Source organism: Cyanistes caeruleus, chromosome 4 (genome assembly GCF_971803275.1).
Source record: "Cyanistes caeruleus chromosome 4, bCyaCae1.hap1.1, whole genome shotgun sequence".
Taxonomy (NCBI): Eukaryota; Metazoa; Chordata; class Aves; order Passeriformes; family Paridae; genus Cyanistes; species Cyanistes caeruleus.
In genome coordinates, this window is record NC_141704.1 from 34,349,156 (window position 1) to 34,364,145 (window position 14,990).

General features: G+C 37.9%; 1 protein-coding gene and 1 long non-coding RNA gene across 5 annotated transcripts in view; one reads left to right on the top strand and one right to left on the bottom strand.

The window, feature by feature from the left end:
- Positions 1 to 14,990, top strand: part of GUCY2C (guanylate cyclase 2C) — a 54,075-nt gene that overhangs the window by 38,240 nt on the left and 845 nt on the right. For all 4 annotated transcript variants that reach the window (XM_086887626.1, XM_023934154.2, XM_023934122.2 and 1 more), the window contains 9 exons: positions 1,730 to 1,867; positions 6,126 to 6,214; positions 6,951 to 7,042; positions 8,576 to 8,734; positions 10,121 to 10,313; positions 10,693 to 10,867; positions 11,800 to 11,898; positions 12,672 to 12,766; positions 13,388 to 13,464. In XM_086887626.1, coding sequence (XP_086743752.1) covers positions 1,730 to 1,867; positions 6,126 to 6,214; positions 6,951 to 7,042; positions 8,576 to 8,734; positions 10,121 to 10,313; positions 10,693 to 10,867; positions 11,800 to 11,898; positions 12,672 to 12,766; positions 13,388 to 13,464 — 1,117 coding nt within the window. The remainder of the gene's footprint in view (positions 1 to 1,729; positions 1,868 to 6,125; positions 6,215 to 6,950; positions 7,043 to 8,575; positions 8,735 to 10,120; positions 10,314 to 10,692; positions 10,868 to 11,799; positions 11,899 to 12,671; positions 12,767 to 13,387; positions 13,465 to 14,990) is intronic.
- On the bottom strand, positions 69 to 10,397 carry LOC111934205 (uncharacterized). The gene is made up of 3 exons (XR_015286431.1): positions 10,069 to 10,397; positions 2,676 to 2,861; positions 69 to 2,105 (listed from the first exon to the last, which is right to left on the bottom strand). It is a non-coding gene; the product is annotated as an uncharacterized LOC111934205 (long non-coding RNA).

Here is a 14,990-nt window from a genome sequence, read left to right on the forward strand (position 1 = left end):
TTCTTATCCTCATAGACCAGTAGGGTCTAATTACATTTTATATACAGAACAAAACAATGCAACTTTGCTTCATATTATAGCAACCATTATATTGTTTTAACTTAAATAATACAATGAAAGAATTACTAGCAGGTAGTGAAAGAAATTAGGCAGCGTGAGAAGGAAGGAAAGAGGAATATTCAACTTCTAGTTTAGAAAACAGATTTCACCTGGGATTGAGATGTAAGAAACATTTTCAGTATCCAAATCCTTCATGCAAACAGCCCTTTTCAGCAGTAGTACTGAAACTGCGTGAAGAATTTATTTACCATAAATCTTGTAATTGATTAGATACATGTGTTACCACAGTGCTCTGTGATAGCATTAACAGGCATGACTCTGATAATCCTTGAAGAAATCTGTATTTATACGTGATGATAACTCTGTTTCTTATGCCTTAGTTAGGAACTTAGTAATATATGCTCAACCAGATTGGAATAATATTAATAGCTTTTCTTCACATTTTCTATTCACCTCAAATTCATAGAATATTTCTGTAAAATAGAACACTCCTTTCTACTCAACTTTTCCTTCTTACTTGATCTGGAGTGAAAAGATCAGTCCATCTGAAACTACGTCATATGAATCTGTAGAGTAGAGCTTGGAGTATAATAAGCACAGCACTGTGCTGTAACTGCAGCATATGACTTGAAAATAAACTGGTTGCAACTGATTTGGAGAAAATTTTTACATTCAGACACAAACATACTCAAGGAGTAGCAATAAGAATATAAAAAATGCCTAAGAAAAGTGCACTGAACATAAATGTTCTATTCATTCTTCATTTTACAATTTTAATATTCTACAATTTTTAAATTTAATTTTATAGTATTATTACACTGTAATAATCTTTTTTTATTGCTTGTAAGCAGCCTCAAAATCTCTGGCTACTCAGTCTATGTCCTTGAAGAAAACTCACTGTTTCACAAGAGGTCAACAGATTGATTGTGGCTGGATGTTACAGCCTAATATCATAACACTGTCTTCAGGGTCACTGTGTTCAGGTCACTGTTATGGTATGTCATCAGCATGTCACAGCTGTTGTACCATGGCAGCATTCTGGTTTTGAGGTACAATGGTGCCCATTGCACTAGAAATACAGATTAATAATTTCTGTAGAAAGCAAGTAGCTATGAGCAGGTAATACTATGTCAGGCTCAAAAGCACTTGAGAATTATTTCAATAGCCTCATGATATCAAGGCCATTGGGAAATATTGCAGTCTTTTCATCAAACACTGTGTATAAAAACCTCCTTGCATCTCCTAGCTGAATAATTTATGGCTCAGGGTTTTTTTTATTATAGCACTGGCATTCCTTGATCTTATCCAGATACATAGGCTATTTCTAAGAAGCCCGTGAAACGTAGCTAAGAAAAGCAAGTTCATTGCCAATGAACATAACTTTTCTGAATGACTAGGAGTCTGCACCTATGGTGAAAAGTAGCAGGGTCAGCAAATCCCAGAAAATTGAAAACTACATCAGAGGTTTATCTAACCTGTATTGATGTCAGCTTCTCAAGAAAAATGCTAAAGTAGGAAATACAATACTAGTGGGCTCTGGATTGGATATGAAAAGAGTAAAAGGAAATGTTATTATAGCCAGTGGATGGTCTGAGAAGGATCACACTTTTTGCAATTATTTCTCTTCTTTCCTCTTTACATTGTCCCACATTGCCATCTGGATCTTCAGACCTGTGGACAGCTCCTGAGCATCTGCGGCATGCTGATGTATCTCAGAAGGGTGATGTATACAGCTATGGCATCATTGCCCAAGAAATCATCCTACGCAGAGAGACGTTCTACACTGGACACTGCCGGGACTACAGAGGTAATTCCACAGACTTCTCCTCTATTGCAGCCTTCTGGGATGGTTGTAGCTGTAACTGGCCTATTCTCCATGTTTTGTGAAAGGCACTGTCTCTGATAACTGATTGAACAGATGCTCCTTTCTCTGAGTGGTGAATGAAGAGCCTGTTTGAAGAATCTCAGTGTGGGGCAAGTGTCCCTATATCTTCTGTAAATAAAATTTGTATTGAGTTTTCTTGCCCTTTCTCTTCCCTTCTCACCTAGAGCAGAGCATTACAGAAGTTAACATTATACAATGCTGTCCAGACTTACTGTAACATTTAAAGGCCTCACATGTTTTTCTATTTTAACTTGTAAACAACAAGCAATATGCCATTTATTTTGGGCAGCATAAATCAGCATTGTCAACACAGAACAACAAAAACTCAGCTGTGTGACACAAGAACAGTTGGCATTTAAAACTGGCAATTCAGACTTCATTCAAGCTGGTTATAATTAACTTTAGCAATTTAACTTCTGTCAGAAAAATCATCTCCTCCTGTAGTGCATCTATTAAACCCCGTATTGTGCATTTTGTGACATTGTTTTTGAGTGGCTGTTGTGGTTTTCAGCCCAGCTGGGAATTAAGCACCATGCAGCCGCTTGCTCAACTCCCCCTCTCTACCATCCTTCTCCCTGGTGGAATGAGGAGAATCAAAGTAAAACATAGGTTGAGATAGGAACAGTTAAACAATTGAAAATAAAGTAAAATACAATATTAATGATAAATTATAGTAATAATGGTAGTAAAAAGGGAAAAACAAGTGATGAATAAAGAAATTGCTCAGTACCTGCTGACCAATACCAGACTCCCCTTCCTGAACACAGATAATCCTCCATTCCAGGCAACTTCCCCCAGTTTATATGCCAGGCATGATGTTCTTTGGTGTGGAATATCCCTTTGGTCAGTCTGGGTCACATGTCCCGGCTATGCTCTCTCCCAGTTTCTTTTGTGTGTCCCCTCACTGGCAGAGAACCTGAGATAAATTAAAAAAAAAAAAAAAAAAAAAAAATAAATTCCTTGACTTAGGATAAACACATCTTAGCAAAATACCAAAACAACAGTGTGTTATCAACACTGTTCTTATTCCAAATTCAAAACACAACACGCTAACAGTTTCTGAGAAGAAATTAACTACCCTAGCTAAAATCGGGACACTGTTCACTCCTATCCAGCCCAGTCAATCCCAATCCCAATTATTATGTACTAGAACTCACAGAGAAACTTGTGTGGGTTTAGGATTTTCCTAGTGACTAACAACAGTTACTAACAACAAATTTAGACATTGCCTTTACCTCTGAGTCATTCTCTTAGATCTGCCTCACATTTGTTAAAACATCCAGAGCAGCAGCTCGACAGCCTAATAGCTCTTTTACTGAGTCACATTTGAGAATAATTTCATATTCATCATCCTACATTATCACAAATCTGTGTTTGTATTTGGGGAAACACAGTTTTTGACATCACCAACTCTGTAATATAAATGTAGATCTAAATGAGATTAGAAATGGCTGTTCCCCTTAGACCAAACTGTTCAGGATTCCCTGCTTAATAAAAGATAGAAAAAATAAAGTCTTTCTATTCCTATTTCTTGGGAAAAGGCAGGCACAATCCTTATGAATGCAAGAATTTTACAAATATTGCCAACATGGATAAAGGAAAGTGCAATGCCCTACCTTGCTCATTTTGACTTGTAAAGCAAATCCATAGCAAAGTACATTCTTTTAACAGCTTGTTGAGCAATTGCAGTCTTTCTGTATTGTGTTAATGGTTATTAAGTTAGCTTCAGACATAGTGTTTCTTGGCTTTTCTGAGATGTGGTGGCAACCTCAATGCTCCGTGTTAGACCCTGGCTGTCATAGTCAGAACCTGGTTCCTTGTTTTAACTATGACCTGTATCGTAACATTGTATTCTGTCGTTTTGGAAAGACTGTCCCTTTCAAACAGTGTGAGGTTAATCCATGCAATTTAAAGAATTTGTAGCACCTAAACTAGATACCTAACAGCACCTAAGTGATGTTGCTGGAGATGGCTACATATTAGCAAGTGAGGTAAGACAACAATAAATTTACTGGGTTTGAAATCTGTTTGGTAAATCTGGGTCCACTGTAACTTAAAAAAATAATCTGCTTTGTAAACTTCTGCTGAAATTTTACATTTTCCATCCAGTGAGAAGATTTTTTTTCTCCACAAAACTTTTTTTCCATAAAAGCATTATTAGATGTCTAAGATACATATTGCTGGTCTAATGGCTTCTGGTATTATTCTTGACTTTTGTTGATGCAAGTTGAGTAAAAGGTGTTCATTAGTTCATCAAATTTCATGTAACAGAAAGGAATTAGTTTTATTACATGTTGCTGAAGTGGCTCCTCATTTAAATGCCTGATTCATTCATTAGCCAAGATGAGCAAGACAGTGAACCATACTTACTCAAACACTTCTGCATTTTGTTTGCGGCATTATCTAACTTAGGAACACAGTAGCTCAAACTTGGGGTTACCATTAATTTACAAATATCCAAGATAAAAAGAGGGGGGAAAGTACCAAATTAGAGTCAGTGGTAATGGATAAAGAAATGTCCCTGTTGCATATTAGATTAATTTGGTTTTTAAGTCACAAGAGAAACTCTTTCAATGGCTAGGCTATCAGAAGTTAGTCTCTGCAAATTAGAAGACATGATATTGATATTTCAGGACAACTGATAAAACTGCTTCTCCAGGTTTAAATGACAGCAGCAAGGACTGTGTTCAGACTTTAAAAGACTTATTTAAAAAGCTCCATACCTGAGCTCCACCCACCAACTTCAAAAAAATAAACTCTACTTTCAGTTATTCAGTGAGCCAATTTTCTCAACATGAAAATATGTATCAATCAACTTAATGTACAACAATATTTCTGCTAATGAGAGAGAAGTCCCATGACAGGTATACAGAACTGGATTTCTAATGCATAGAAGTAAGTAGGTCATAGTCCTCTTCACTGACATCTCTGCAAGAAGTTGTTCCCCATCTGGTTACTCCACTCTTCTGCAGGAACACCTCATTCACAGCTCAAGACTGTGAAATCGTGCCACGTACCAACGCTCAATTCAAGCTGCCTCCTTGTTTCACTACTTTCTGCCACTGACTAATTGCAGTATTGCTAATAGCTGCTGTTACTTCCTCTCCCAGGTGTGTGTCCAAGCATGGAAATCCAACACATTCCCCCGGCATACCTGAGCCCTACACAGACTTTCCTGTCTCTCAGCCCACAGAAGACTTCTCAGCAGTTTCTCCACTCCATAGCGTTTGGGAGACTAAAGTTTCCTGCTCCTTCTCTAGTCTGTAATTTCTGTACCAAAAAGTTGAAAGCTGCTGTATCATTTTGGGGTGATCATGCACATTGGGCATGTTTAGGCATCTGTAGCTGCCCTAGAACAGTGCAATTACAAACCTTCCTTGTGTCATAATACACTTCTTTCAGTAAAATTTTATCCCAAATATAATAAGACATTATTAATAAATAATTTGTTCTGATTCATATATCCCTTTCAATTTCCCTTTACTCCAGAGGCAAAAAATTACTTCTCTTTTTTAAACATCCCCCTTCCCCTGGAATTCTTGAAGTCTGCAGGAGAAAGACAAAGGAAGATGTTTTTGCTTTAGATCTCTCTTACTGTGCTTAAATTGAGTTGTGCAAATGCAGCCTGATTTTGATGTGTTCAGAGTCCAGCTAATTTTCATAGAATGGGTTTAATGACTAGGAGTACAAATGAGTTAACAAATGCAATGCTTTTAACCCATTTATATTAATAGCTTAGTTTTAAGGAAGTTAAGCATCTGCAGGATGATTTGAACTGCTCTAATGAGTGGCGTATGTCTCCACACTTTTGATCAAGTTGCAATGGGCTTTTCACATAGGTTTTTAGTATAATTATGCTTCATGCTGAGAGGCACACTAATAATGCCCAACATTCATTTGGGAATTCATATGGTTATTTGCCATAACCATGTCTACCGTGACCAATAAATACTCATGTATATTTCCATTCAATTTCCTTTCAGGGGCCTTCAAGCCAACCTGTTTTGGTCTTGTGCCATACATTTAGAAAAGCTACAAATTTGAAACTCACATCAAAATGAGGGAACCGTCATCAAGGCTTCTGTTTGTACAGTATCTTGTAACATCATAGACTGCTATACACAATAAATGTCCTTCTTACACTTTTTTGTTTAAAACTTTGATCTTTTTTGTGTACTAGAGAAACTTTACAGAGTGGAGAGCGGCAAAGGAGTAAAGCCATTCCGACCAGACCTGACCTTGGATACAGTGGGAGAAAGACAGATAGAAGTAAGCTAATAATTAATGAAGCCATTTTCTGGGTGAAGGGTGGAAGTTCTGACCAAACTAAAGGCTATGATCATGGGAAGGTGAAAGCTATGCATTTCGTTCCAAATGCCCTAATTTGTGGGAATAAATTGCATTCTATAGTTGTTACCAGAATTGTGAAATACAACTCATGGAAATTATTTCACTGGACAGAAACAGACACTTACATGGTGCTACTCTTCTGACCTGTTTTAGATATTCTTGAGATGGGATGAATTACACCTCAAGTATACCTCTCTCCACTGATACAGCCCCTATGGCTCCTTGCTTAGGTGAAAATGTCTGTATTGTAGATAATCACATATTTAGAAATCAGCCCCATTCTTTTTGGCTGAATCACCAGTTTTCAGAAAATTCCCAAACATGGGATATTGGAAATATAATTATCACAGCATCTAACACCATGTCAGTAACTGTGTCTGACACCAGTCTGCCACCAGATCTGTAAATGGATCCATTTACTTGCCTTTCATTTGTGTATTGCAAGTTCAAGCTAAGATCATGTCACTAGTCATCAGAGAGTTAAGATGCGGGCAATGAGTGTTCTAACCATAGGTTCCAGACAGTTAGTCACACAATTTAATATGTTGCTAGTCAAGAGTAACCAGAAATTCTCTAATGAACTAGTGCTGTTTAGTACTACTCTCTGATTATATCCATTACTCAGGTAGACTTTTCCTTAAATTTTTGTTTGAAGGTATATACACTAGTGAAGAGCTGCTGGGAGGAAGATCCAGAGAAAAGACCTGACTTTAAGAAAATTGAAAGTACTCTGGCTAAAATATTCAGGTGAGCAGCAGTGGCTTTGTTTTTTAAAATGCTCCAAACTTTTCCTCTATTAGAAAGCTCATATTATTAAGTGTGTAAATTGATGTGATTATGATTCAGTCGGTGGGAAACCCTAGTGTCTTCACTTAGATCCTCTTTTATGCTTTGGCTGAAAAGTAGGTGAGCATGTGCATATGTTAAGTACCTGTGTACAATCTACTAGCTGAGTGAGGGTGAGATGATCACTGTACCTCAAATTGGTACATTGTGAAAGTAGCAAGCTGGATAATTAGGGATTTAAACCAATCAAATAATTCCCTCTCTGTCTCTAGTCAAGAACTGGATAGTGACTCATGTCATTTAAGTTTTGGTAAATGAATGCACACAGATGTTTGAATGATGATTTGAAAGTTTGGAGGGTCCCAAATTAAGCTGACAAGAAATGTTGAATTGTAACTCACAAGAAGTATTAATTACAAGGCTTTGGTGGTACAAAGTTGTGGGAAAATAATAAGGATCATAGCTGGATAAACCCTGTGGGGTTACACAGGCCTTTCACGTGGACAATGCTGCGTTGTTCCTGCAGAATTTGTTCTGAATTAATTATTCCAATGACCAAACCGTGAGCTTCTAATCATTTCTCCTGGGACATTGCTTCCCAGTTTTTAAGGCTCTCCCCATCAACAAACCCCAGCAGCACCATTTTATACTTTGCATGGGCAGGACGGCTGTACTGTGCATAATTGAATGTATCAGCTGAATAATCTTTCTGCTGCTGAATATAGAGTCCTCCTGGTTCAGCTCCTAAAGCCTCTTTCCTACAAAAGCAAAGAGGTTGCCTCTTGTCACATGCAATGTTCTTCTCATGTGGGTCTAAGATGATGCACCCCTAATACAAAATTTGTTTGAAGTAAGAGTGATTCAATACTAATCTTCCAGTCAGCCTGGTCCCAATTACTTTCAGACTGCTTTGGTGAGTGCAGGCTGCCCAGACAAACAGGGGTTTGAGTGGCTCATGTTACCAAACTTCTGCTTCCAGGGGTTAGTAGGCTTGAGTCTGCAGGATTTTGTGAGTAAAACTAACCCTGGGGCTGTTCATTGTTCCACTGTATTCTTTGGTCTTCTAAATAGATGGCCCCAAATTCTCTTTATTCTTCTGCCTGAAGTCCCCATCTATGTGCAATTTTCTGCCTACTATTTTTAGCTTCCTCTCAGAATCTGAGCTTCTCAGTTACATTTTACAAATGAATGTTCCTGGGTTACCTAAGGTAATCTAAAATTGACAATATTAGCAAGGCTAGGTGAATGAAATCTGCTTTAAGAATTACCAGCTCCAAATGACAAGTGTGGATTACAGACTTTCAATTCATCTATGTGAGGCCTCCAAGCAAGCAAAAGAATGATGCACTTGAGGCACTTTGCATTCTAACTACAGGAAAGTCAAACACTGGAGAAATTTTCTGTTGCTGCTTTTTTGTCTCCTTTTAGCTTCTCTCAACAATGTACATCTATTAGTCTTTCTTCTTGACTCCCGTGTAATTCTGTTATTTACAGTAATTTCCATGGCCAGACCAATGAAAGCTACATGGATACCCTGATCCGGCGTCTACAGCTGTATTCCCGGAACCTGGAACACCTGGTGGAGGAAAGGACAGAGCTGTACAAAGCAGAGAGAGACAGAGCAGACAGGCTTAATTTCATGTTACTTCCAAGGTAACTGGCCAGGAGGATTTTTGCTGGCATTTTATTTACATACACCCAATTCTTGCAGAGTAGAGGATAGGATTAATGTTTATGCTCTATTTTCTTCCCATCTAATCTAATCCTGCAAGGAAAGAAAGAAGCAGCACTTATCCCTGAGCTCTCCACCCTATAGTAGAGTTTCATGCCAAGATAGTACTGGGACCTTGCTCAACATTTCTTCATGCACAGTATTCCCCTTTCCAGCACAAGCCTCTCTTTCACTGCTTCCCAGGGAACACAAATCTACAGTGATCCCACGTCACAGAGCACTGCTCTGCTCCAGCTCCTTTCTGGTTAGAAAGAGTGTCTTCAGCTGAAGAGCAGGACTGGAGTCCAACTTCAGGCTGGGGTTTAACAATGCAAGAGGGGCTGAGGTTGGCAGGGTCACACTGGGTTAGGTGGATTCTTCAGAGTATACTGTAGGATAAGTATTATTGGCATTATAATACTGGTAATACCAGTAATTTTGGTGTTTCACACATTCAGAATAGTAAAACTATCCTGGTATGTCATTACTAGTTTCAAGGGTATTTCAGTAGTCAGGTTATTGATTTTTGGCTCATCTTGAAAAAAAAAAAAAAAAAAAAAAGAGTAGTTTTGGGGAAAATCAGGAATGATCTGGATGATCTGGCTGTATAGATAGTGCAACAAGGAATTAATGTCTCCTTCCATTCCGTTGTTCCTACCACTCTGTTAGTGTTTCATTGTAGATGGAACACAGCATTTTGCAAAACCTATAATTTTCTGGGTCTCTTTCAGTTCTTCTCTTCTAATATCACCACTAGGAACAGATATTTCCCTGGATTTAGGATTGCAAGAAAAAGAAGGTCCCTCTTGAATAGACATTGACTGTCATGGTATTGAATTTTTCTTCCATAAATTACCAGACTAAGATACCTCATCTGAAATCAGGATGAGTTGATTATATAATTATATAATTATTATAATGAAATTACTTTGTGTTGGGAAAACAGGAAAATATGTCTGTTCTTACTTATTGTATGGGTAGAATGTAGGTCTACATGTCAAGAAGTTCAGAATTTCAGTTTTAAATTTGACTCAATATCCCTGTTTCTGACCTTAAGCAAGAAGCTCAGTTGCCTGTGTCTCAGTTTCCTTATGCTATTCACACTTGGATTTTGAAAGTTTGTAGTGCATTAATTACCATTAGTAAGTGCTTTGAGGTCACTGGCTGAAAGGCATTATAAGCATCTAAAATGTGATTACAATGGCAGTTGTCAGCAAACTGTTTAATATTTCCTACACAGAAAGCAATACTGTGATTGGGTTGCATGAAAAAATACCTTTAATAGTAAACACGAGTCATCTGTGTTCCTGCCTTCTCTGTTTCCACAGGCCAGTAGTAAAGTCCTTGAAGGAGACTGGCCTGGTTGAGCCAGAGCTGTTTGAAGAAGTCACTATCTACTTCAGTGACATTGTTGGCTTCACCACGCTCTGCAAATACAGCACCCCTATGGAGGTGGTAGATATGCTCAACGATATCTACAAGAACTTTGACCACATTCTTGACCATCATGATGTTTACAAGGTGATTATCTCTGTACTTCTGCTCATTTACAACCAGTGGATACAAAACAAATTGCATGATGTAGTGAATTTGGGAATCTGCCTTCTAAGCAAAGCAAAAGAGAAAAACAGGTCATGATTACTTCATTTAAATATGTTTTCATTATGCCTACTTACACCAAATTTCCTACAGTAGGTGATCACACATTCATTAATTGGAGTGTTGGGTATAAACACTCATACACCCAAATGGGATCAGCTACCTAAAATTAATCAATCCTGCTCTCAGGGGAAGAAATGTTTAGTCATGAACAAGAGGATCTGATAAAACATTTCTGCTTTTAACTAAAGATGTACTTTTCTATGTATGGAAATAGTGAGTTCTGATTTTATTTTCACAGGTGGAGACCATTGGTGATGCTTACATGGTGGTGAGTGGTTTACCAAAGAGGAATGGCAACCGGCACGCAGTGGACATCTCCATGATGGCTCTGGACATCCTCAGCTTCATGGGAACTTTTGAACTGAGACATCTGCCAGGGCTGCCTGTTTGGATTCGCATTGGAATTCACTCTGGTACACAGTAGTGCTAGATCAACAGTGACAGTGTTGCCTGGTTTTGCACAGAATTAACACCCATACAAGATCTGGTAATACACCATACACAATTGCCCTTGTCATGAAGAATCAGGCTGAAAAAAATGTTCATAGAGGAAGAGTAACAGAAGTTAATAAGATGCTGTTTTGCTCCTGCTGTAGTGAAATAGTCTATAGCCATTAATTCATAGCCTAAGTCAGTAGCTAGGATAAGCAACAGCCACTGCTCCTGGTGTGATTAAACCAGTTGTATTAAATAAGCCTTCACAGATTATTTCTCTCTGACTGAAGTGGAAATCAGTCATGGCCAGCTATGCTTATCTAGGCAAAAAATGCAAGCCTATATTTTGTGCTTTTGGAGGCACAACTTTGGTTGAGTCTGTGTGTCAGACTTAATGTTTTAATTTATCTATAAAAATATTTTTGTCAAAGGGGAACTTCAGATAGTGCAACAACTTTGGGAAATTCCTCACCCCCCTCAACACCAGCTGCCAGGGGAGGAACACATCAGAGAACTGAGGCACATCAGTGACTGAGGCACTGGGAAACCTCTTGAGGCACCAGTATTCACCCTTGCATAATGAAGCTTATTCTATTTTTCTCTTGCTTCCAAACCTGACAGTTAATAAATGTACTTCTTTTTTTCTGCACAGAAATTTGGCATAAATACAATTAACACTGTGCAGCTGTGTCCTTTTTATGATCTTACTGGATAATTCTAGAATAACAGCTAGGCTTGGTTTATAGTGGGAGACCACGAGATACTGTGGGAAGTGAGGTAGAAAGTATTGTCAGTGGTGAGGAATGCAGAGTTCCCCCAGGCACTGCACTGCTTTTCAACAGTGTGACACCCGCCAAATAAATCAAGTACCTTGATTCACCCTTTTTATCTCTTTACATCCCATTTCTAGGTCCATGTGCGGCTGGTGTGGTTGGAATAAAAATGCCTCGTTACTGTTTGTTTGGAGATACAGTAAACACAGCTTCGAGGATGGAATCCACAGGCTTGCGTAAGGATTTAATTTTAGCCCTCAGTGTAACAGGACCAAAGCTATTGGTTAGTTTGTGACCAAAGTGTTTGTTTTCAGCTGAGAACAATTTATTATCAACTTGCAGAAGTTTTGAAGATAAAGAAGCTATATTTGTTCTGATTACCAATTATTTAATTGTCCAAAGTGACAGTGGGCACTTCACTGGGCAAGGAAGAGTTGTTCCTTGTTCATGCTTCAGTGCTGGTAACAGGGAGTTTGTAGGCTGGTTCACTGCCTGAGTTCCTTTGGAAGATATGATACTTATATGTCTGCAATTTAATTTTATTCTATGAACCACAGATTTTAGTTTGACCTAGAATTGTATTATAGCTTTGTTGAGTAAATATACTGACTGTGTATTTTAAGTTGAAGCAATTATGTCATCAACTTCACCATTAGGGAACTGTGGCAAGAGCCAGTTTTTCCTCCTTCTGCTCAGTGTCTTCACATGAGCATTCTCTATATAGGTCACTCACAATTACTCTTTTTCCTTTTGACATCTAACTAGTACAGATACCATTGTCACCTGTATTTCAGATCAAGGGTTGTACCAGTTATTCCTGCTTGGATATGTTCTGTAGTACAGTCAGATTTTTCATACAGCAGTGTAATTTCTTCTCATTTAACTCGGCTCTTAGAATTTATGATGATAACAATTGAAGGAGCTTCTGTTATAGCACCAGTTTTCACATATACTTAATGCATGTTGAATATTTCCAGGCTGAGCTTTCCTTGTCTCTTTATTTTTTTAGCATTAAGGATTCATGTAAACGGTTCCACAATTAACATCCTGAAAAGAACAGACTGCCAATTCCAGTATGAAGAGAGAGGAGAAACGTACTTGAAGGTAACCTTACCATGTACAAGCATGAACACAGAGAAGAGGAATAGTAAAAAGTATTGTATAGCTGAGAGTACCCCTGAACTTTATTAACAGCTGGGGAACAAGGATTACTGATCAAATGATATCACAGTCTCTAGTGATTGAAGACACTTCTATAACAACAATTAAGGCAATGAAGAGCTCCCTAACTTGTACATTAAAGCAACATAAACATGTGGATAATAAATGAAACATACCATTTGGAACAGAAGATTGTAGAGTGAAGTAATCTGATGAAAGGGAAGCGGAATCTAGTGTTAACTTGTTAATGCTCCAATATCTACCAATCCATTTATTTCAATCTTTTATACTTATCTGTCCTTGGGAGTTGATGGCAGGCACCACAGCTCACCTCTCCCACGACTTGTGTTTCAGGTCATGGAACAAGGAAGTGAGTGTACAGCTGCATCTCCCCCATTCTTCTTCTCACATCTAATTTGTAATCCCTTGCTGTCAGCATCAGTTACTGAAAATAAGCAAAGGCAATGGCAATGTGCAACAGAGTAATATTTAAGTAAATTAGCTACAGAAAATCGCATTCTAATCCCAAAACTGTGCTTTCTCTTCTTTGTCATATATATTTAGGGCAGAGGAACAGAAATTACCTACTGGTTGACGGGTACTGAGGACAAGAAATACAATCTCCCAACACCTCCTTCTGTGTAAGATCGTCTTTTTATGTGAAAAGGGAGGAGAAATTCCCATTCTTTGTGCTTTAGCCTTTATTGTTCCTTTTTCGCACTTGTCCAGGATTTTTTTATACAATCGAATTTGCCTTCAGTTGTTAGAGGCTAAAAAGTGTATGTGTATATAAACATAAATATTCATTACATGGGACTATGTGTGTGCTGAAGGTTGGTTGTCTATATAAACATTGGGCAGGTTCTTTGCCTTGGAAAAGGTGTAAGACTTACAGGACAACTTGCTGATGTGATAAGAATAAGAGATGGACAGGAAAATGGAAAACATTAATATTCCCACAAGTTTAGTGGAACCTGTGTGTCACACTGCATGAAGAGGGTAACCACAATTGACTGTGCAGCTCTGTAATACCATGTTATGCCTGTGACCTCTTGTGGAAAAATTTGTAAGAGAAATGAAACTTGCAGGATTTCAAGCACTATTCTGCTACAAGAGGTAGACAAAGTTACTGTAGTACTGCACAGGAATAAAGCCTTTAAAAATCAAACAAGAGCTTACTTTCTAACATTTAGAGAAGTTGTCAGTAAAAAAAAAAATGAGGTTGATGTTTTTGAGCAGCTATGCAAAAGTGAAGCTAGGATACTTGTTGCATTTTTTTAGTGTCTATTTTGCATATGAGTACCTCTTTATTTCCTGCAAACTCACTAAATGTGGAAGTTTCTTTTCTCACTTTCTGCTCTGAATACATGTGTAGTAACTCTTCACTAAGTGGGAATTTGTTGCCTTCTCCTTTGAAATGACAGTATTTCATTACAAATTGAAGCAATGATATTGCAAATTGGTGTTTGCCAGATACATGGGGATCCCTTGTCCTGAAACGCATAAATAAATGTTACAGCTTGCTTCTACTGTAAGTTTTGAATCTTACACAGTGTGTCCTTTGCAGAAATAAAATTAGCTGTCCATTTATTCCCTAAGAGAAAACAGGAGATTAAGCAGACTATGAGGCTTTTCTTGGGGCATTTGCAAAATAGAAATAATCAAATTCGTAATCTGCTACAGAATCTCATGAGCTTTGTTATTTTTTAAATGGAAAGTACAAGTGGTAGGGCTGAGCAGGAAATATTGTCAAGACTACCCCATAATACATCTCTTTTGTAAACTCAGAACTTTTTTTTAAAAATTAATATGCTCTGTTGAGACTACCAGAATTATTGTAATAGCAATCTTCTGAAATTCAGAGGTACTATTGAAAGTACCTCTTGAGTTGGTTCACAGTGATGCTTTTGTTTGCACTTCCTCATATGCTACTGCCCCTTAAAAATTTTCATGTGTGGGGTACTCCAGCAAAAGCCAAATACACTGAAGAAGTTTCTGAAACAGTGGCAACTTTATTGCTGAAGGCCACCTGAAATTGAATAGTTAAAGTTCTGGTACCAGTAATGGTGTTGAGAGCTAAAAACTATTCTGATTAGGATTGAATCTAATTTGTGTCTCCCTTTTTATGCAAGTTATCATGACTTTTTAAGGTCAATAATAACATAGC